This window comes from Corapipo altera, unplaced genomic scaffold (assembly GCF_003945725.1).
Source record: "Corapipo altera isolate COAL_440 unplaced genomic scaffold, ASM394572v1 268, whole genome shotgun sequence".
In the NCBI taxonomy this organism is placed as follows: domain Eukaryota; kingdom Metazoa; phylum Chordata; class Aves; order Passeriformes; family Pipridae; genus Corapipo; species Corapipo altera.
Genome location: NW_020884901.1, coordinates 6,040,569 through 6,062,535, shown reverse-complemented (window position 1 = coordinate 6,062,535; position 21,967 = coordinate 6,040,569). Strand labels below are relative to the sequence as shown.

At 61.7% G+C, this 21,967-nt stretch overlaps 2 protein-coding genes across 4 annotated transcripts; one reads left to right on the top strand and one right to left on the bottom strand.

The window, feature by feature from the left end:
* Window positions 1-144: 144 nt before the first annotated feature.
* Window positions 145-2,198, top strand: PTRH1 (peptidyl-tRNA hydrolase 1 homolog). The gene is made up of 4 exons (XM_027649959.1): window positions 145-515; window positions 659-758; window positions 1,366-1,411; window positions 1,810-2,198. Exons 1-4 carry the CDS (start codon window positions 281-283, stop codon window positions 1,987-1,989), a joined length of 561 nt encoding a protein of 186 aa, XP_027505760.1. The 5' UTR covers window positions 145-280; the 3' UTR covers window positions 1,990-2,198.
* An 843-nt stretch (window positions 2,199-3,041) lies between these two features.
* On the bottom strand, window positions 3,042-15,317 carry CERCAM (cerebral endothelial cell adhesion molecule). Of its 3 annotated transcripts, XM_027649957.1 has the most exons (14): window positions 15,014-15,317; window positions 11,875-12,095; window positions 7,496-7,606; window positions 7,175-7,292; window positions 6,961-7,095; window positions 6,669-6,873; window positions 6,476-6,595; window positions 6,281-6,357; window positions 6,020-6,126; window positions 5,782-5,914; window positions 5,498-5,625; window positions 5,218-5,421; window positions 4,048-4,284; window positions 3,042-3,430 (listed from the first exon to the last, which is right to left on the bottom strand). In XM_027649957.1, exons 3-13 carry the CDS (start codon window positions 7,567-7,569, stop codon window positions 4,050-4,052), a joined length of 1,536 nt encoding a protein of 511 aa, XP_027505758.1. In that variant the 5' UTR covers window positions 7,570-7,606; window positions 11,875-12,095; window positions 15,014-15,317; the 3' UTR covers window positions 3,042-3,430; window positions 4,048-4,049. The 3 variants fall into 3 exon arrangements, with proteins under 3 accessions (XP_027505758.1, XP_027505759.1, XP_027505757.1); XM_027649958.1 differs by lacking the exon at window positions 15,014-15,317 and having other exon boundaries at window positions 11,875-12,321; XM_027649956.1 differs by lacking the exons at window positions 11,875-12,095; window positions 15,014-15,317 and adding an exon at window positions 9,206-9,375.
* Between the last annotated feature and the right edge of the window lie 6,650 nt (window positions 15,318-21,967).

The following is a 21,967-nucleotide window of genomic DNA, read 5'->3' as shown; positions in this document are numbered from 1 at the left end:
AGGGGAACGGGACTGAGAGGGGAGCACCGGGGCGATCAGGGCTGGGGGCGGAACGGGGTTGAAAGGGGAGCGGGGCTGCGAGGGGAGCGGGGATGTGAGGGGAGCACTGCGGGGGGAGCGGGGCTTGGGAGGAACGAGGGGCGTCTGGGCTGTGAGCGGAGCACCGGGGGGATTCGGGCTGAGAGGACCCAGCCAGCTGCGGGGACTGTGGGGGGAGCGGGGCTGAAGGGGTGGATCGGGCCCGTGCAGGGGCTCTTGGCAGCCCATCAGAGCCCTGTTGATGCCTGTTGAGCAGGTGGCCGGCCTGGGCAACTACGGTCTGTGTGGGACGCGGCACAGCGTGGGCATGGTGGTGCTGGACAGGCTGGCCCGGCAGCTGGCAGTGGCTGATGGCTGGCGAGTGGACAGGCGGTGCTGCGCCGACGTGGCCCTGGCCACGGCCCACGGCCTGGAGTTGGTGCTGCTCAAGCCGCGGAGGTTCATGAACCTCAATGGGCTCAGCGTCGCCAGTGCTGGTGAGCGGCTGGGTCACCCCCTGGGTCACCCGCCCCTGCTGCCCCCCTGACCTGCATGGGTCACTGCAGCCCCACCCTGAAGGGTCAGGGACTGGTGACTCTGTCTTCCCCTCATTCCTTGGGTTGTATTTCTGTTTCTAAAGCTGAGATCTACAACCTTGGCCCAGAAGACATTTACCTGGTTCACGATGACCTGGACAAGGCCCTGGGCAAGGTGGCGATCAAGCTGGGAGGCAGCGCCAGGTATGGGGTGTCCCCCGCTCTGTATGAGATGGTTTGAGGCTTTAACATGGCCTCACAGGCACATGGGCTGTTCCTGGCCCTGTCCCACCAGCCTTGCAGTGTTTTCAGCCTCAGCGTCGATCTATTGCAGAGGCAACATCTGGCTGTTTGGGCAGCCTCCCAGTTCCTACCCTGGCAGGGAGGGCAGGGAGCCTCCTGGAAGCAGCTGTGGGCTGGATCCAGCCCATCGGCTGCACCACATGGGCTTTTTATAGCGCTGTGCCTGCCCAGTGCCAGCTCGTGGGTCAGCCTGGAGACATTTAACCCAGGAAATCTTCCACTGTGGGATGGGCAGGGATGGTGCTGGGCCCCAGCACTCAGTCACACAAACACTTACCAGCTGCAGCAAGAACTGAGACACACAGAACGTGCTGTCCCAGCCCTGCTTCCCTCATCCCCCCCAGCCAGCTGCTCTGAGCCCCCAGGTCTGGATGTTCCTGCAGAGGCAGGGCATGGAGACTGCAGCTCCTGGCTGGGACCACAGCCCCATATCCCTGCAGCAGGAGACTCCAAGACTTGGGGGGGATCTCTTGCAAACTAACCATGGGTTTTCTCCTTCTTTCCCAAGGGGACACAACGGGGTCCAGTCCTGCATCAGTGCTTTGCACTCCAGTGTGAGTGGGCCTCGGTGGAACGGGATCAATCCTGCCCTCACCTCAGTGTATGGCTTGTCTCCCCACTCCCATTTTTCTGACAAGTTGCTGCTCCTTCTCTCCCCTTTTCTCCTTCCCCTCCTTCCCTGAGGGCTGATGTCTGTTTGGCTGCTGTGGAGGACATGGAAACAATTAGTTTGAGCAGCTCTGCCAGGCCTGGCAGGAGCCTGAGATCTCAACACAGCCCAGCAAAAGCCTCTTCCAAAATCATGTTTCTTGGAGCAAGCACTCAAAACCACCTGGAAAACACGAGGAGCTGCTCCCTCACTGCCTAGCCCCACTCTCAGCATTGTGCCCTTGCCCAGCTCTATCTCAGCCCTTGAGGGGCAGCTCCCTCAGCTCTCCTCCTTCTTCTGCAGGATATGACCCGGCTCCGGGTCGGCATCGGGCGGCCAGAGGGTGCAGTGACAGTGTCCAGCTACGTCCTGGCTCCATTCAGCACTGGGGAGCAGGAGAAGCTGGAGCAGGTCCTGGCCCAGGCAGTGACCTGCCTTCTGGAGCACATCCAGAGTCGAGCGCCCACGGGAGACAGGGGCTGACAGGAAGCCCTGGGGACCTGCGTGGCCCATGGACAGAGCACTGTGGCTCTCCAGAGGGACCGTGGTGGGGAGCAGAGCTGGCCCTGCCAGCCTCTGGGACAGCCCCCTCTGTCCCAGCACAGATCTGGGCGGCTCATGTCCCACTGAGATCCCTGCGGTGGCTCCGCAGCAGTTTGGCACAGACATTAAATAAATCCTTGCCCCAACTCTGCCCTGCTCCTGCCTCTCTTCCACACGCCATCTGCTGAGGTCGGGTTGTCCCTGGCACGGCAGCTCAAATCCATGTTCCCACCCCTGTTCCAACAGCCCACGCTGGAGGGATTCTTCTAATGGGAAGTGGGGAGCAATGGGAGCAACTTCCATAGGGTCCAAAGTCACTTTTGTTGAGAAACCATGGCAAGCACAAGTGACCTAGAATCTTGTATCGTGCTGCTCCCACTGAGCTGCAGCAAGTTTCAGGGCTGGCCTCACAGTGTTTTGAGTTCAGTGGTTTTTTAAGCCAAAACCCTGGAGTTTCCAACAGCTGCAGGAGTTCTGGCTCCTCCTCCCAGACCCGTTGCAGTCTCATGGTGGAGAGGGCAGTCTGAGAGGCAGGCAGTGTGTACCCAGCACTGCTGTGTCCCAGAGCCCTGGGCTCTGCTGGCACATCCTGCCCAGCTCTGTACCCCGCTAGTACCGAGACCCCCAGCATGGGCAGCTCCTTGCCTGCATCCCAGCGGGCACTGGAACAAGCACCAGGACCCTTGCTGGGTGACGTGCACCGCAGCACTACTGCCACTTCCATCTTCTGCTCCAGCTGGCACCAGACCTTCTTCTGCTCCGTCCCCAGCTCCTGAGCTCCTCCCGGAGCACTGAGGCTACCTGCAACCAGGGGACAGGCAGGGAAACAAATGTGTTCCCAACCTACCATCCCTTCCTCACCCTTTCCCGCTTATGGATTTCACTTCCAAAGCAATTCCTGGCTGAGGGAACTGCCAGAGTCCCTGCAGCTCCGAGGTGACCCTGATGGGATAACGCCCTGGGGACATGGGGCAATGCCAGCACCCAGCACGTCAGCTCAATCACAGTCTGCTTTAATCCTCCCTGGGCTTCAGCCCAGACATGGCACGAGGGACAACCCAGTCAGTGGCAGGAGGCCACGTGTGCCACTGCAGGAGCCAGCCCCCAGCCTGAAAAGCACTCCCCAAAGTCCAAGCTGGTGGCAGAGTTGGCATCACTCAGGACAGTCCTGGAGACGTGTGCTCAGCAGAGACAGTGCTTGGCTGGTCACTCCACCTGGCAGGGAAAGGCTCTCCTGGGGCAAATCTTGCCTTAGGTTGGGTTTGTCACAGTCAGATTCGAAGAATCCTGTGGAGGTCTGTCCAGGGCAACTGCATCACTCGAGTAGGAATGGGCAGGATCAGGCCCGCGGTGCTCCCAGCTGGGTCGCGATCCCTCATCCCTGGGAGGCACAACACAGACGTTAGCGCTCACGGCTGGAGCAGCCCCAACGCGTTCACGCCTGCAGCCGAGGCGGTGGGAGGGCTGTTTTCCAGCCTCCCCCGGTCTTCTGGCAGCTCCTGGGGTGGCTCTGCTGCCAGGACAAGCAACTTCAGACAGGGAAAGTCTGACCCAGCGTTAACCGTGGCCGTGCTGCCCCGGGGCTGAGCCAGTGCTGGTCCTCACCTGCCTGCACGGAGATGCAGCCCCAGGGAGACCTGCTTTTGGGGGCAGCAAGTGGTGCTGGGGTGAAACGTTCCCCTGGGAGATACTCCCAGCTCTCCCAGCTGAGATGACTTGCAGCAGGAGGAGGAGCATTGTCCCTTCCTCACTTGAGGGTTTGGGAAGCAGCAAGACCTGGTTCCCTGGTCCTCTGCAGCCCCATAAGGGACATGTGTGTCCCCATCCCTTTCCCCACCTGGAATAGACAGTCCCATCTCTTTCCCAGTGCTTTGATGGGGAGAGCTGCTTCCACATGGCAAGCAGAAACCAGGCATGCAGGACACACCCGAACATGGGGCTCACAGATGCTCCTCAGATGCTCTGTCCCCCATGCCCAGGTCCCATGGCCCTGCTCACCATCAGAGCTCGTCGTGGCCAGTGGAGCGGAGGTGGCTGGCGCTGCCCCGTGAGTCCCGCAGGGTCTTCTGCGAGCCAGCCCAGTCCGTCTTCTTGGTGTCATCATCCCAGATGGTGGAGGTCTCAGTGTCACTCAGCCAGTTGCTGTCCCCAGCATAGTGGGTGGGATAAACCAGGAGCGGGTGAGCCGAAAACACCAGCAAGTCCCGGGGGGAGAAGTGCTGCTTGTAATCCTCACTAGGGAGAGTAGAACAGACCCGAGGGAAGAAACTGGTTCACAGAGCAAGGCACAGAGAAGAAAAAGCACTGGGAGAACAATACTGATCACCCTGGAAAGGCTCCATGGAGGGCAGGGAATGGGGAGGGACACCAGGCAGAGGGGCTGGGGAAGGCAGCTGAGTAGGTGGCTGCCCCGTGCCACTGCTGCCTGCAGAGCCTGGCTGGACAGGGATTGTGGAGGGACTGCAAAGGGGCCAGGACCCATCTCTTCCCACTAGTCTTGGTGGCACAGGGCTGGCTCTGGCATGGAGGGGGCCTCTGGCACAGCATCCGGCTGGCCCAGGGCCAGGGCTGTCTGGTGCTGTTACCCCTGTAAGCATGGGACTTCCAGCTGCTCCTGGTGCATATCCAGAGCACTAATCCGCCCCTCCATCCACCTCCAGCTGCCTTTTACACGCCTGACCCCTGTGTTTCTCCATCCTGGCTTTCTCACCTCCCTCTCTCACGGCACACCCAGACACCAGTGCTCACCCACCCCCTAAAATGCCTACTCCTCCCCAGACACAGCCTTACCAGTGACACCCACCCCAGAGAGGGGAGTGGAAGTGCCTGAAACCCACAACCAGGGGCAGGGGACCACACAGCCCCCCAGCACCAGGGTACAGGGGGCTGCTCCCTCCTTGCCATGGAGCCAAGACCCCCATGCAGGGCCCGCACTGAGCCTCAGCTCCAGCCCTGTTCCCCCACCCCGCACTGGCAGGGGGCCATTTTCCAGCGGCCGGTGGCCAGGCAGAGGCCAGCAGGGAATGAGCTCATGCTACAGATGTTTTCCTCCAGCATGAGTAACGCAGGGGGGGGGCAACCGGGTGGGATGGTGACAGCTGAGAAGAAACACATGGTCCCTCCCCAGCATGGCCATGCCAGCACCCTCCTGCACCCCCTGCTCCTTACTTGGGGTGCTTGTCGTACATGATGGGCAGATATTCATCCACTGGCAGCATTTTGGAGAGGGGCTTGGTGGCCAGCAGCTTCTGTGCCCCACGGAGGGAGATGGCGTAGGCCAGTGTCCAGTACGAGTACCCGGCAACCACCAGGTTCCGCACACCCTCCACAGGCGCCTCATCCTCATCGTTCACCTGCTTCCTCCCCAGGTAGCTGTGGGGTGGCCAGCAAGCTGTAAGAGCCAGCCCTGGGGACCCCCACCCCACATCCCCCCAGGCCCAGCACCTACATGAGGTCCCAGTCCTGCTGTTCCCGCTCCAGCTCATCCATCAGCCGCTGCAGCCGTGCGGGGAAAGCGGCCTCAAAGCGCACATCGTCCTCGAAGACCACCGACCGCTCCAGCCCCTGGGACACGATCTGGGAGAGGGGGCAGAGGTGCAAACCCGTCCCAGCGCTGCTCTGGGACATATTGGTGCCACTCACCCTGCAGGACACTCCTCTCCCCAAGTCCTCCTGTGATGCTCACAGGGTCCCTGCCCCTGTAGGGACCTCATGTCCCCCATGGCCCCATACCTCCTTCCAGATACTGTAGTGGCTGAGGAAGCAGCCAACCTCGCCCTTGGTGAGCGTGCGGCCGGAGAAGGGATCGTAGTACCCAGGGAGCAGGTCCACCCCCAGCACCTTGATGTCACTGCTGTTGAGGGTGCTGCAAGGTGAGGGGTTGCATCAGCGAGGTGTCCCCACCAGCCACCCCCCGTCCCCTCCCCGGAGTGACAGTGGGGGGCTGGCCAAGTGATCCCCCCACGGTCACCTGCCATCCACAGCATCCACCACCCGTGGGAGGATCTCCAGCTCCTGCAGGGATGCCAGCATCCGCTGGCGCCGGTCCGGCCTCCGCACCAGGTTGATCAGGAAAATCTGGGGAGGAGAAGGGAGACCCCCACCAAGGGGGCATATTGTCACAGGAGGACACACAGCCTGCCCAGCTACTGCAGGATGGGGACAGGGGCTCGGGCTTTGCCATGGATGGGTGCAACGAGAGGGATAGACAGGGGGGCCGCTGGGCACTTACTTCATCAAATCCTATTTTTGTGAGTGGCCTGGGGAGGAGGGAAATGTGTCTGGAGCGCTGCATGGGGGGGCCATCCACTGTGGAGAGAGGGGACGCCCCTTTGGTGGAGCCCAGATTCCCCTGGTGGGGAGTTGGGGCTGACAGCCCTGTTGGGATCTGGATGCCTCCAGGACCCCTCTGCCCACAGGTGCTCACCCATGGCCTCCAGCATGAGATGCACAAAGTTGGCACGTTCGTCCTCCAGCGTCTGGTGGGCCTTCACGGGGACATTGATGTAGCCAAAGTGGTGCTGGTTGCACACATGGACCTCAGCACCTGCCAGGTGGGACGGGTAAACACCACAGCCCCCTCAAGCCCCTGCAGCCCTCCAGCCCCTCATCACCCTCACCAGCCGCCTGGCAGGAGTAGGCAAAGACAATGATGTCGTCGAAGGCCCAGGTGTAGTTGGGATGGGGTGGGTAGAAAGCCAACCGTGACGTCTCCTCCCTCCGCAGGTCGATCAGGAAGGTGGCATAGACCATGGGGACAGGGAAGCAGCCCACCCGCTGCCGGTTCTTGGTGGGGAAGTAGTCGGCTGTCCGACGGTAGTAGCCCTGTGGCACACTGGTGTGACATCTCCATGGCAAGGGGCTCCTCTGCCATAGAGGTGTCTCATTCCTCAGGAATTTCCAGGGACGTACCTGGGGTGTGATGCCACACCAGAAGTTGGAGTAGAAGGTCTGCGAGTCCAGCATGGGGGCCACCACTGACTTGTTCTGTGCCATGAGAAACTTGAGGGTCTGGTTGTCTGTCAGGATGCTGTCAGTGTCCATAAACTGGGGAGATGTCACAGGTTCTGAAGGTGTGGAAATGCACACCTCAGCCCCCACCCCACCAGAGCCCCGTGTCCCTTACCAGGATGTAGTCTGCCTGCTGCTCCCGGGCATAGGTGAGCGCTTCCTGCTTCAGCCTCATCAGGTTTTCATAGCGTTTGTCACTCCAGTGCTTGGGCCCGAGCTCGTCGGGGTAGGAGCTGGGCGGGGGGGAGGAAAGGGTTAACCCCGCCCGCCGGGAACGCACAAACTCAGTGCAGGCCATTCGTGCCGCCAGGCTGAGTCAGCCTCGCTCTGCCTCCCTCCTCCTCCTGGCAGCATCCCCAGCCGGGGCGGGGGATGCTGCTCCAGGAGCCTCTCGTAGCCCACACCTGGCTCCCCCCCAGCACTCCCCCAGCCTCACCTGGGCTCCTCCTGCACCTTCCAGTGCACCGAGTGATAGTCCTTCCCCACCGCCCCCAGCCACTCCTGCAGCATCGCCGTGGTGTTGTCCGAGTTGTGGTCTGTCGCACACCTGGGGTTAGGAGACATCAGCCCCTGGGGGTCCCCTCCAAGGGACAACCAGGATCCACCCCGCACTAGAAATGCTCCCAGGGACAAAAAGACTGAGCCAGCGACGGATTTGCTTGGGAACGTAACATGTAATTTGAAGGAACTGAGGCTGCATAGGCAGAAGAGGGAAAGCCAACGGGTAATTTCTTTCCCGGTGGTGCCGCCAGCGAGGCTGTCCCATGGCTCTCAACCCCCGTCTCTGCAGCACAGTGGCAGCCTCGGACATGCTCTCCCCACCCCAGCCCTGTGGCTGCCCATCGTGAGCTCCAGAGCACAGAAATTTCATCCCCCTGCCCCTGAACCCCACTGCACCCCTGTGCACCCTGCTGTTCCAGCAGCCAGAGAAAAGGACCCAACAGGCACCAAAACATCCCCTTCCCCAAACCTTCCCTCTGCCGTGCACCGTCGCCATTCCCAACTCTCCCATTCAACCTCACAACCACGTTCACAGAGACTCGAGTCCAGACAGGGCTGAACCCACCTTGCACTGGGGAAACCCCCAAGTCCCCACACTCCCTGGCACTCTCGACCTTTCAAAGAGCCCTGAGCCACCCTCGGGGCACTGATGTCGCAGGGATCCCCTGGGACACAGGGGACAAGGCGGGATTTCTGCCCCCCACCCCGAGATCCACAGGCTGCTCTTGAAACACCCCGCAGGGTCTTGGGGCTGGGGGCTCCCGGGGGTGCAGAGGGCAAAGGCAAGTTCCACCCGTTCTTCCCCTGCCGGCAGCTGCCCCCCGCTCCAACCCAGACACCCCTATCAGGACCCCCCCCCGCCAGCCCCCGCCTCAGCTCCCCGCAAAAGCAGCTGCAGAAAAGTTTCCAACAACCTCAGGCGAGATACGGCGGCGGCGCGACCAAGGGGAGGGACGGGGGGATTCCTCCCCCAGCCATCCCCTCAAGCATAGTAAAAGGGAGTCTGGGGGGTGTCTTTGGGGAAGGGGGGCTGGGAGTGAGCCCTGCAGGGAGGGGGAAGGCATCCCTGAGGATGCAGAACCCCCCGAGCCCAGGGCTCCCCTCCCTCACCAGCCCCACAGCTTCCTCAGAGGAAAGGTGGGGGTCCTGCCCCTCGCCGCGGGGCACTCACAGCCCCTTTCGGGTTCCTGATGGGTCCCACACCGGGGGCAGAACCACTCCTCACCCTTTGGGGATGGCGGAGCTGCTACCACCGGGGTCCCTATTCCTCCCGGGTGTCCCTGTCCCCCCAGGGTCTCCATTCCCCCACAGGCACCCATTCCCTCAGAATCTCTCATCTCTCTATGCAGGCCCCCGTTACTCCACGATCACTCCGAGCTTCCAGTCTCCCTACTCCAGTTCCCCCTGCTCCACTGTCCTTCGGGTCCCTGCTATCTTCGGCTCCCCATTCCCACCATAGTCTCCCTTATCCCCCAAGACCTCCGTTCCCCCCAGGCATCTCCATTCCCCCCGTGATCTCTGTAACTCCAGCATCCCGGCTCTCCGCGGGGTCCCCATTCCCGCACAGCCCCCTCCTCCCCTCGGATCCCCGCTACTCCCCGCACCGCGGGCTCCCGGCTCCCCCCGGGGGTCCCCGCTCCCTCACCACAGGGCGATGTTCCCCGCGGGATAGTCCAAGCGCTCCAGGGCTCCCAGGCAGTGCGGCAGCGAGTGCTGCGCGTTCCGGGCCAGGAGAGCGAGCACCACTCGCGGTGGGGCCGCCCCGGTGCCGGTCCCGGTGCCGGTGCCTGTTCCCAGCAGCAGGAACAGGGCGCAGAGCGGCCCCGCGGCGCCCATGGCGGCGGCGGCGGGCGGGGAAGGGGCGGGCTGGGACCCGCCGAGCTCAGCGCACCCCCCGCCCCCGCCCCCGGCCCGGCCCCGCCGCCTCCTCGAGCCCCGGGGGCGGGTTTGGGTCGGGTTTCCTTAAATACAGCCTGTAATCGGTGCAGAGCCCCGCACAGCCCACGGCGAGGGGGGGCGAGAGGCCGGAGGGTACCCCGGGACCCCCGCCCCGAGGATGCTCCTGGGCATCTCCATGTGCCCCCGGCCAGCGCAGGTCCGGGTGCCCCCGGTGCCCGCACGGTGTGGGTGGGTGAACCAAGCGGATGAGGGGGCTCAGGGCTGAGGGGAACATGGCCAGGGGCGCTGGTGGCCGAGGGCATCGTGGCCGAGGGCATCGTGGCTGGGGGGATCATGGCCGGGGGGATCACGGCCAGAGGAGGCTTGTGGCTGAAGGGGGAGAGTGGCCAGGGTGAGCTGTGGCTGGGTGGGCTCATGGCTCTCCCCATGACCAGCCAAGGCAGCCCACCCCACCAAGCCGTGTCCCTCCCAGGCTGTCCCCCGTGGCTGACCATTTGCAGCCCCCCAGGCGTGCCTGTGACATGTCCGACCCGCGGGCAGGGGCAGGCCCTGGGCCTGTGGGACGTTTGACTAAACCCTCTGGTTTTCCACCCAACCCATAAATACAGCTGTCAGCTCCCGGAGCAAGCGCAGGCCTGGAGGAGGTCACATCCCACCGAGCAATAACTCTGTGCTCCACACCAGCAATGCCGGGCACCCCTCACTGTGGTGGCACCGGAGCCCTGGTGAGGGGCCAGTGGGTGCCACATGTGGCCAAACCTGTTCCCACCCACAGCAGGAGGGGGGCAGCCCCAGGAGGCTGCTCTCCATGGCTCCCCATGTCCCCCTGCTCCCAGGACCCTCCGGGGGGGGCCCCATCGGGGTGCAGCAGAGGGGTCGGGAAGTCAACAATCCAGGAACACCTGGAACAGAGAGGGTGGGGGGGACACGGGAAGCCCCACAGGACCCGGCGGTGGCTGCAGGGTGAGAGAAACGCTGTTTACAACCCCGGCTTGGACAACTATTTCGGGAAGGGCTCGGTGCCAGCGCGGCCGGGCGCTCCCCGGCCGTGGAGGAGCTGCGGAAAGGGGCAGGAACCCAGGAGCCCAGCACAGCCGGACCCACCCAGGTTCCTGTCCGGCCCCCTCCCGTGCCCGGACCTCACCCGTGTGCATCCCCCTGGGTGGGCTGGGCGAGGGGCAGCCCCGCTCCCCTCCTCCGGAGCCCCCGCGGCCCGAGAAGAGGTGAAGGCGGAGGAAGAACCGCAGAGCGCGGGGATACCCGCGGGGCTCATGGCCCCCCCGTCCCGCGGGGACACACCCCCGCATCTCCCCCCGCAGCGCGGCCCCGCGCTGGGCCGCTGCTGCCACCTCCCGGCACCGCCGCACGGCCCGAGCGGGAGCTCGGCGGGGAGCCGGGGACTCCAGGGTCCGCCCGACACACATCTGACCCCCCTGTGCCAGCAGCCCTTCCTCCCCACCCTTCTTCATCCCTGCATCCCACCGCCCCTGCATCCCCACATCCTCACATCCCTCCGTTCTTGCTTCCCTTCCCTTCTTCGTCCTGCATCCCTACATCCCTTCCTCTCTTCATCCCTATATCCCTTCCCTTCTTCGTCCCTGCATCCCCACATCCCTCCATCCCTGCATCCTCACCAGGGGTCACAGGTGACCCTGCCCTGCCCTCAACACCCCCTGAAGGGCAGAGAGGGATTTCACCTCTGGATACAACAGGAATTTGAGAGGTTTGGCTCCCAGAGGGGAGCAGTTCCCAGCTGACAGACTGGGATGAACACCTGCAGACACCCTACACTACCCCGGGGCTGAGGTGGCTGAGCCCGGATGTGCCCTGTTCCAGGCAGGGACCAGCCCTGGGGTGCTGCTCTGTGAGCAAGAGCAACTCCTGGCTGCTGCCAGCAAATTTTCCCAGCAATCCCCCCCTGTGCTCAGCCCCCTCCCTCCCCTGCCCTGGGGATACAACATCCCCGTCCCCACACAGTTCAACCACCCACAGCCCCGCTGCCCTGGTACAGCCCTCACTTATTGCCCAACTGTGGGCTCCAGAGGAGAGAGAGAGAGAGGGGGAGACTGCTCTTCCCACAGCCCCACCACCCCCCAGGCAGGCACTGGAAAGAGGGGGCTGCCAGTGCATCCTTACATAGGGAAACCGAGGCACAGGACAGTGCAATGTGCACAAAGGTGGGCTGGGACTGGCAGAGGGATGGAGCATCCTGTGCCTGTCCTTGCAAGCTCAGCTGGGGTCAGAGTTATCCCTGACTTTGCATCCAGCCTTCCCCCCACAGCCCGGCTGCTGCAGGGCTCACGATGGACCCTCAGAGCCCATTGTGACCAAAGTGGCACCTTACAAGCAGGTCTGGGCATGCAATGGGAAAAAAAACACAGGCAAGCTTGAGGAGAAGGGAGACATGGAGATTACCTACCAGGGCACCTGCTGTGTGGTCTCTGAGGTGACAACTGCAGCTCAGCACCTCCATCCCCGCCACTCTAGCACAGGGCTGTGGCAGCCCCTGTGTCCCAGGAGCAGCACTGGAAGGAGGGTGGCAGATCTCCACAGGACCCAGAGCATCCCCAAGGGACCCAGGATGCCCCCACAGGGCTCAGGACATCCTCCATGGCTCAGTGGACTCATGGTGACACCTGTAACACAGAGACAACACCAGGCCTTCAAGCATCCCACCTGGACAAGCACCTTCCCATCCCCACAGCACTGGGAAAACAGCAGTGCTGTGCAACATTTACAGGAGTATGTTTTCTTTTTTTAAAGGAAAGAGTTGCTTTTGGACTGAGGGTTGAGGTTTTGGGCCACCTCCCTCCTGCCTCTCTCCACCACTTCCTTAAAATTTTCTGGAATTTCCAGCAAAGCCTTTGAAAACATACAAGTTCTTCAAATGTCATATTTTTCTGCTTTAAAAGGCTCAACCTTGGCCGCAAAAAGCAAATATATGAAGAGATGTGTGTGTAGATACATTACATATGTATATACAAAGGCAGAGATTCTGTGTGCATGTTCATGGCTGGGGGCTGGTACAAGTCCCTCAGCCACCAACAGTTTTCATTGATCTTATTTTACAAGAAAAAACATCTCAGGGGCCCAGCTGGCTGCCCCAGCCCATGGTACCCCCAGGGGTCCCCACTCCCACACTGGCCAAGTGATGCTGACCCCTCCAGACCTCATCCAGCCTCAAAACTCCAGCCCTGTTCCCAAATGGGGAAACTGAGTCACAGAGGCCCCCCCAGAGCCCCACAACAGATGCCTGGACAGCGGGGACTCTGGAACCAAGGGAATGCCTGTGAACCCACCATGCTCTCTGCCCTGCAAGCCCCTCATCCTGAGCCATTCCAGCTGCTCCAGCTGTTTTCACCACCTTCCAGCTGTTGGGTAACTCAGGAGGCCAGTGCTCCCCTCCCAGCTGGGTTTTCCTTCCAGGTCTCTGCTAAACCCATCACATCCATGGCGCTGCTCCGCTCTCCTCCTTGCAGGCTGCTTCTGCAGCAGGCAAAAAACACATTTCTTCCCACAAAGAAAAGAATCCAGAGGGATTTAGGCCATCTTGGGGGGATTTTGGCCATCCTGGGAGGGATTTTGGCCACCCGGGGGGATTTTGGCCCACCCAAGAGATGCTCTGCCAGAGGAGCTGGAAGCTGACAGGAACAGCATTCCCTCCTGGCTGGTGGGGACAGGGAGATCCATGCCACTGTAAATGGAGCAATGACACATTGCCAGTCTCTCCCAACCCTCTCCCCATTGGGAGACAGCCTGGGGTCTTCCTGGTGGGCTGCAAAATTCTGGGAGAGTGAAGGTTTCCCAGGGTCCCTCTCCATGTCCTGCTGGGAGCAGGGACCTGGGTCCATGTGGGATACTCTGCTCCACCTGCAAGGCACTGACAGGCTTGGAGTCACGGTCAAGCCCTGCAGTGGCCAAAATCCTGATCTTCCTGGGTGGTGCAGCTGGTTCAGCCTCAGAAGGGTCCGTTTTCTCCTCAGGCTGGACCACACTTGTTGCCATCAGGACCAGCAGTGCCCTGGCTCTGGGTGTCAGAGGCACCTGTCAGCGGGCAGAGGGACATCTCCTGCAGCAAGGGGAAACTGAGGCAGGAGGCCAAACCCAGGCTGCCCCAGCCCCACTGGGCAGGGAGAGGCCACAACACCCCGGGGCTTCATTCTGAGTACAAGGAGCTGCTCTCTGTCCCCCCTCACTGGCCCCTCTCAGAGGGACAGCGACAGAGGGGTGCCCGATGGGCCAGGTCCCCTCTGCGACGTGCTGACCCATGTGCTCCCGTCCCCTCCATCCCCTCCCTCGTTTCTCCCCCCCCAGCAGGGCTGACGGTCCGTCCCCGTCCCAACCCGGGGCAGCTGTGACCGAAAACAAAGCTGTCCCCTCCGGCACAATACCCTTCTGTCCCCCCCCAGATGCTGACCGCTGGGGTGGGCAGCGGCCGGGCTGGAGGCGTCGAGGGGCCGTGCCAGGCCCCCGCTGGCAGGGGACAATGTTGGCAGTGATGGAGAGTAGGTATTTCAAAAGGTTTTGTTTTCGGGTTGACCCGCCGAGCCGGCGTGACCCTGCAGCCCCCCACCCAGCCCTGCTCCTCCGTCCCAATAGAAACCGGCCACATTCCTGACCTCGGGAGGGGGGGGGGAGAGTTTCAAACCTCCCCGGGAAGGAGACAATGGGGGTGTCAGGGCCGTGATTTAGGAGGGGGGGCTCTTTCCATCACAAAGGCGAGACAAAGGCGCTCGATGCTGGGAAAGGGGCTTCAGCGGCGGCTCAGGAGCGGGGCCGTGGTATTGTGCCTGGCCAGCCGGCCTCGGCAGCAGGGCAGCCAGGGCCCACTGGGTCCCACCGGGTCTCGTTGGATCTCATCGGGTCCCAGTGAGTCCCATCGAGTGCCAGCAGGTGCCACTGGGTTCCATTTGGTCCCAACAGACTCTCCATCCCAGCCTCTACCGCAGCCCTGCCCGTGGCCACCCTGGTGATCACAGTCTGGTGGCTTCGTGGGTGTCACCACGACCCATGATGGGAGGGAGCGAGTCCCCCATCCCCACGTGGGACAGTTGGAGCACCCCCTGCTCCCCACGGCTCCCCGGCCAGCGGGGTTGGCCAGGAACCAGCCCATCCTGAGGGGCTGTGGGCACCCCATGGATTGGGGCTTAGCCATCCCTCACCCGGGGGGGACACAGCCCCAGAGCCCTGAGGCCCCCCCACTTGCTGTTGGCCCTCCCGGGTGTTCAGGGCCAGGGTCCCGCTCTCCTCTCCCGGGGCCGTTCCCGGGAGGCCGGCGAGGGATGAGCAGCTCCTCTGTGAGCCGCTCAAAGGGGCTTTGTGCACCCCGGGGCTGCCGGCGCCCAGCACCACCGGCCACCGCCGGCACGGGCACGGCACCGGTGCCCACCCTGCCCACACCTCGCAGCCAGTGCCCCCCACAAACCCCCCTCTTTGCAACTTCCCCCTGCCCCGACCCTCCTCCTCCATCCCTGGGGGTCTCAAGCCCAAACCGTGGCAAACCCCCCCTCCTCAAAAAAAGCCAGGAAACTCCTTAAGCAGATGCCCAACTTACAGTGTCCTCTGCTGCCGAACTGAGCCCGCGTCTCCAGCCTGTGTCCCAGTGACGAAGGGCTCGGAGCCTGCACGGAGAGGGGATTTTTTTACAGGACAAATATTTTTCTCCCGGTGCTGGACGGCTGATCCGAAGGAAAAGCTGGAAACAAGTTCATTGGTTTTGCTCTCGCTCCCTGTCCTTGCCCTAATTTTTTTTTCCTGGCAGCTGGCGGGAGGAAGGGAGCTGGCAAGGTGATGCTTTTTTGGGAAGAGGGGAACTGCTGGTGAAAGAGGCATTCACCGCACCGGGAGCCTGGGAAAGCCGAGAGCCGGGGGGCCGGCGGGAGGGCGGGAGCCTGATCAGCGACCACCGTGCCGGGGCTCACGGCCGTGCCCGGGCTGACCGTCGTGGTCGTGCCGAGGCTCATGGCCAAGCGGAGGCCGGCGGCAGGTGGAGGGGCGCCGGCGGGATGCACCAGAAAGCCAATGACATCATGTTGTGGGTTTGTGTTGTTTTTTTTTTTTTTTTTCCAGGATGAAATTTGCAGACAACTTCCCCAGGCGCCCGCGAGAGCTGGGGCTCCGCGGTGAGGAGCGGGACAGGTCTCCCCAGGACACACAGGCGTCCATCGACGGAGTGCAGGGCTTGGCTAGGGCTTTATTTTTTTTTACCCTTTTGGGTCAGAAAAGCTACGTTTTATTTCTTAACCCACTGGTGCTACGCGAGGGGCTCCCCGGCACACAGAGAGCAGGACCGGCCGGCGGCTGAGCAGACCCAGCCCGGCACAGCCGGCGCCAGCACCCCGTCGGGGACCCCCCATCCCCACGGCGGGGCAGGATCCGTCCCCGGCCGCCCAACCCGGGATGGCTCCTTTCGCCTCTTCCCTCTTAATTTTGTTTAGAAACTTGTCAGGTTGGTAGATAAAGGAGGTGGAAAGATCAATCCCGGCTTTTCATCAGTGTGGGAAAAAGTATTTCACTAATCCATATTTATTGGTGTAAGGAGCCGGGGGAGGGGGGGAGGGCGAGAGACCCTAATGGTCAGAGCAAAGGACAGAAGGGACAGTTTAAGGCTGCCCTTTTCCGAGAGGTCACATGTCACCAAAATCTTTCGGTTGTCTCGGGATTGGTTACATTCTGTTCTCTTTTTTTCTATTGAGGTTGCCAAGCAACTGGCTAAGACCAGCCAAGATATTTTCTTTATTACAAGTGGAGCAGAAAGCAGCAAGAAGGAGAGAGATAAAAAAAAAAAAAAAAAAAAAAAGAGGGAGGGGGGAGGAGGGGAAAAAAAGTTTAGAAAAAAAACATTTATAGGATCACAAAATTCCTTAAACTCGCCGGAGTTTGGGAAAAAAAATTAAAAAAAAAAAAAAAAAAAAGGTGGTGGTGGGGAGCGTTTGGAATTAAAGCAAGTTAAAAGGCCTGCGAGGTCCGGGGCTAAAACAATGCCAGAACACCCGGAGCAGTGCCGGGGGCTTCCCTCGGATGGTTCCTGCTTCTCAAAGAGCGGCAGGTCCTGGGCGATGGCTGCAACCCAGCACAGGGGCCTTCAGCTGCTGCTGCTGCTCTTTTTTCTTTTATTAAATGCCGGCTTTCTTTTGATTTTCACACTCATAGGAAGTGGGTTTATTGCTACTAGCGCTGCCAGGGAGGTGTGGGGAGGCAGGGGAGCCCTTCAGAGGGAGGCACATGGCTGTGGCAGGAGCTCAGCATCCTCCTGGACCTGGCCCATGAGGCAGAGGCCATGGGGACGTTTCTATCCCCAATCCCTGGAACACCTTCGTGCCTCTCCAGGGTGGGCAAAACCTCCCAGGGTGAGAATGAGACTCTGTGGGAGAGCAGTCCCCAGCTGCAGATCCCTGCCCCGCTGATCCTTGCTCAGGATTTGGGCCTGACACTGTCTCTGACACTCTCCCTGGGCTCCAGGGGCCAGGCCTGAGGCAGGGAACATCACTGAGGGCTGGGGGCAGGGACTGGGGTCACCCAGCAGCTCCGTGGGGGTGGGTTGCTCCAAGCATCCCTGGGGCCGCTGGAGTTTCTCTCCCAGCACTCACGGATCCCTCCCCCCGTGGGGCCAAACCCTGTCCGAGGACACGGGGGGAGCTGAGGAGGAGTGGGGATCCCCCCAGCCAATCCCCCAGGGACCACTCCGGTTCTGCCCAGGGACCCCAGTGACACCCAGGGTGGTGGCAGGCAGCAGTGGGGTGAAGGCAGGGAACACCTCTGTGCTCTTCTCCGCGGCTGCGGGGATCCCCGACAGGTCGGAGCTGGGGGTCCCCACGCAGGGAGAGGCAGGCGATGCCCCCACTCCCCCGGCCGGAGCCCGCAGCTGCCGGCCTGGCAACTCGGTAATATTCATTAGGGGAAAACAATGAGCATTATTGATCCCCGGCACTTTCCCTGCCGTGGGGGGCCGGGGTGGGGTGCAGGTGACCCCACACCCCACGGGGTACCCGGGCACTTCCACTGCCGCGGCAGCGGGACCGACGGGGTTCCCCAAGGGGGACCGAGTGGGTGAGAGGGGACCCGAGCCCCAGCTCTGCCCGGAGGCTCGGGGGGGACCCCCAGAACCTCGAGTGGGGCCAACCGCGCCATCCTCGGGGCCGGGCACCGAGCCCCCGGGGCAGAGAGAACCCCGCACCCCGGTCCCGGCGGTGCGGGGGCTGCGGGCCGGGCCGGGGTTTGGGAGCTGTGTCTTTAAGAGATGGCTGGCTCCAGGTTGCAGCTGCTGTTTCTGTGCTATAGAGACAGTGGAGATTCATTACTCCTAAAACACAATGGGCATTTATCACCCCGTGGTGTTATTCAAATCCAGTACCAATTGAAGGTCATCCCCATTCTTTTCTCGCCGGCTCTGCAACACATTTATTGTTGTGCCGTTCAACTAAAAGCCCTGCCCGGCCCCGGCGCAGCCCGCAGAGCCCCGGTGTGCGCATCCCTCCCGGGCGGATTTGGGACCCTCCCGGGTGGATACGGCGTGGAGGAAGCAGGGCAGAGCCGCGGCGGCTCGGCCGGGCTCGGGGCCGGCGGCAGGTGCCGCGGGAGCCCCGCCGCTGTGCCCCGCCGAGCCACGGGGGCCGCCCGCTCCGCCCCCGCGGGACGCACTTTCCGCGCCCCGTGGAAACTCGGAGCCCCGCGGGCCGCCGGGGCCGAAGGCGGCTCGGGCAGCCGAGGGTCCGCCGCTCGCCAGCAGCCCCCCAGCCCTCCCCCGGAGGGACCTGCCCGGCCCCGCCGCGGAGCGGCCACGGCCACCGGCGCCGGCACCGGCGGGGGAAGCGCCGGCAGCGGGCCGGGATTTTCCCTGTCTGGAGAGGGGGGATTTGCTCCCAACTTCGTGGGAGCCGGTCGGTGAGAAGGGGCTGGGGAAGAAGCCTGGATTTTTCATCTTTTTCCTTTATTTTTTTTTTTTAATTATAATTATTAATATCCTCCCCCATCCCTCCGGTTGAGCTTTTATAAATTTCGGCGATTTTTTCAAAGTACCCGAATTTTGAGGGAGATCCGTTTGGAACTGGTGAATCCTACGAGGCAGGAGCGGCGCGGCCGCAGCGCGGGGCCGGGGTCTGTGCCCGCAGCATCACCCCCGCCGAGCCCCGGGGCTGCCGGCGGCACCGAGCCCCGCCGCGGCCGCCAGCCCCGGCGCACCGAGCCCCCGCTCCACCGGGGCTGCTCCAGCGGGGATGGATCGCTGTTTTTCGTTTTCTGGCTTTTTTTCTTTTTTTTTTTTTCCTATTTTCTTTTTTTTTTTTCCTTGATGTTGGTTTAGTTTTTTTCTTTCTCTTTTTTTTCTTTCTTTTTCTTTTTTTTTTATTTTTTTAATAAGGGTTGATCTTTTTTAATTTTTTTTTTTAAGGGGTAAGAAACGAGTTGATAAAATTAAACCCCTCGCGGTGCCATTAAATGGAACCCGGGATGAGAAGCGCCGCGATTGCGCTCGAAACTTGTCGGGGCCGGAGCAGCGGCTCGGCGGGGCCGGGGAATGGGAGCGGGGGGCGGCGGGAGCCGGCTCAGGGGCCGTGTGTCCTTCTTTTCCAGGCTCCAGCCGGATTCCCCCTGGAAGATCCCGCGAGCCCGGGATGGGAATCTCCGCTCCTGATTGTCCAAACGCAATTCTTGTGCGATGGAGCCGTACGAACCAAGAATTGTGTCTGGACATCTGTAGCAGAGGTTTCACCTCCTCCGGCGGGGCTCCAGGACGCTGCTCGGGGCGCAGGACGGAGGACGGACCTTCCCCGGGCCCGGGGCACGGCAGGTAACCCTCCCGACTGCGGCCCGGCGGGACGGAGCCCGGATTTCGGGGAAACTGAGGAAACACCGGCGGCGACTCCGCTCGGCTCGGCGCGGCCGGGGGGGCTCGGTCCTAATGCGTCAAACACCGGCCGGGTCCCCACCGGGACGGGCAGCCCCGGGCAGCCCCGGGCAGGACGGAGGGGCCGAGCCGCGGGCACCGGTCCTTGCCCGTGAGCGGCGGGGCCGCAGCCCGGGCGCGGCGAGCGGGCGACCCGGCCCTGCGGCTCCATCCTGGTTTATCCTGCTGGTGTTTATTTATTTATCTATTTTAACGGTTTAATTTAATTTATTTTGCGGTTTAATTTCATTCCGTCGTGAGCCCGGCCCTGGGGCGCGCCGGGGACCGCTCTGCACCGGGACACCCTCCTCGTCCTCCTGCCGCAGCCCCGGCCGGCCCCGGGCACACGGAGGCCGCTCCGAGTCTCTGCCGAGCCGGGAACCGTCCCCGCCGCTCGGGCACCGGGCGGGCTCGGCGGGGAGCGGCCCCGGGCCGCGGGCACGGCCCTTGCTGCCCCGGTGAGCCCCTCGGAGCGGAGCAGCCCCCGCGGAACGGCGGCCGGAGGAAGGCACGTTCTAACAGAGAGGCTTTATGAATCCACCAGCCAAGCGGCTCGGCCGGGGCTGCCAAGGAAACCCAGGAGGAGGAGGGAAGCATTACAAGATCCGAGCAGAATTTCACCAAGAGCCTATCTAGGACAAAGCTGGAGGCAGAGAATGTTTTAAAAGGCTTTTATTTCAGAAACTTTTCGTTGTTGTTGTTTTTACGGGATTTTGCTGTACCCCTCTTCTCCCACCCCCCTGGCTTCCCTCATCTTCCCATTTCTAGCTTTTTTTAGCAGTGATTGGCAGCTTTTACTACAGCAGGAGCTAAGCCACCTGGGTCTACCTGCACTATTGAGGGGAATAACAGCTCCCGGGGAAGGAACCCATCCAATCTGAGCAAACAGCTGGGGGGGATGAGAACAGACAAGCCCAGCCTAAGGCACAGAAGCAGCGTAGAGGCAGGGCAGGCAGCAGCGCTGAAGACAAACCTGCCTTTTCCCATCGGGTTTCAGTCCATTTCAAGCTGCACACCACACAGGTTCCTTGTTTTTTCAGCCAGCTCCTACCATCACCTGGAATCCCCCTCCACTGCCCTGGCCCAGCAAAGCTAACAGCCAGGAACTGGGGACAGAGAAGAGCCTTTGGCCCGTCCGTGTCATTTACAAACGGCATGAGCTGGACTCAAGTCGCTGTGGCTGGATTTGGAAAAGGCTGAATATCAGTTTGTCACCAGCAGTGGGTGGAAGGTGGGGTTCCTCAGATGCAGCATCATCGTAGTCCGTGGGTGCTTTTAGTTACGCAGGTTGTGGAGGGGTGAACGTGAGAGAGGAGAAGTCAGCTGAGGGAATTACTCTTCGGCACTCTCTGCATCAGACAGCGGAATTCCTCCGTCAGGCGCAGGGCGGGAGAAGCTCCTTGTACGCAGCACCCGGGATGCTGGGCCAGGCTGCCCAAGCAAGGGCTGGTGCACCGGCTGCTCCCTCCTCCCACCTCCTCCTCGCACCTCCTGGCTACGGGAGGGCTCTCGGAGCAGTGTGTGGTGCAGATCAGCTCCGGGATGCACCCACTGAGCACCAGCGAGCGGGAGCTGCCGCCGGGGATCACCGTGCGCTGCCGGAGCCAAGCCCAAATGCAGGTGAGCAGGGCGGGGGGGCAGGAACAACCATCCCGGTCAGACACTCCTGGAAGCTCACGCAGCACGTTTCAGACCTGTGGCACCAGTGCTATCCTCTGACCCCGTCCCTCCGCTCTCGCCGTGGCCTCTGGGCTGGCAGGGAAACTTCTATCCAAGGAAACTTCTGGAAAGCCAACAGCATCCGTGCCCTAGCAGAGCCATGCACACCCACTTCTACGGCGCTCACAGGACTTCCTCAGGGCACATAGTAAGAAGCCTCTCCCACTGGTGGAAAGGGTTAAAAGCCTGATTTTCCCAGGTCTTGGCACTTCAACTGTGCATCTCCAGCCCCAGCCCTTCCCCGGCCAGGCTGCAGCTCCCACCTGCACAGAACGCAGCACAGCCCGATCAATGCTGTCCATCACGGTGACAGAAAGATCATTTGCTGCCCTGATCACTCCGTGCTGTCTCAGGCTGGGTGAGGGTTTGTTTCCCCTCCAACCAAATCATTACAAATTGATGTTGTTCGTGGGCCAGCACTTCACCCTCTGCCTCAGCTCCAGCACGAAAGCAGCATGAGGGATCAGAAAAACAGAACTTTTCAAAAAAGCCTGTTTCTCTCCTGCGTCCCATAAATAAATACCACAAGTGGAAGTCACTACAGAGGGCTCTGAAGCTGTCATGTTTGCTACCTCACAGAAAAGCTAGGCAAGCTACTTTTTGTTTCCTTGCACTTCATGCCTCACCCTTCCCGTGGCTGGTGCACAGACTATCTAAGTAGTGTTAAAAGAATCCTGGTTCCCAGCATCAAGGCAGAGGCACCCCAGTCTTGCCCCAAAACAGGCACAACTCCCTCAGAACGCCTCACTGTCTGCAAAGACACGTCATCCTACTCAGGGTTCAGCACCTCTTTTCCTCCCATCACAGAAAAATAAAGTCCCACATCCTGCAGGTGCTCTCTGCTCATTAGGGTACCTGAAAGTGCAGTCAGGAGAGGTGAAATGAGGACCAAAAGATGGATGTTGC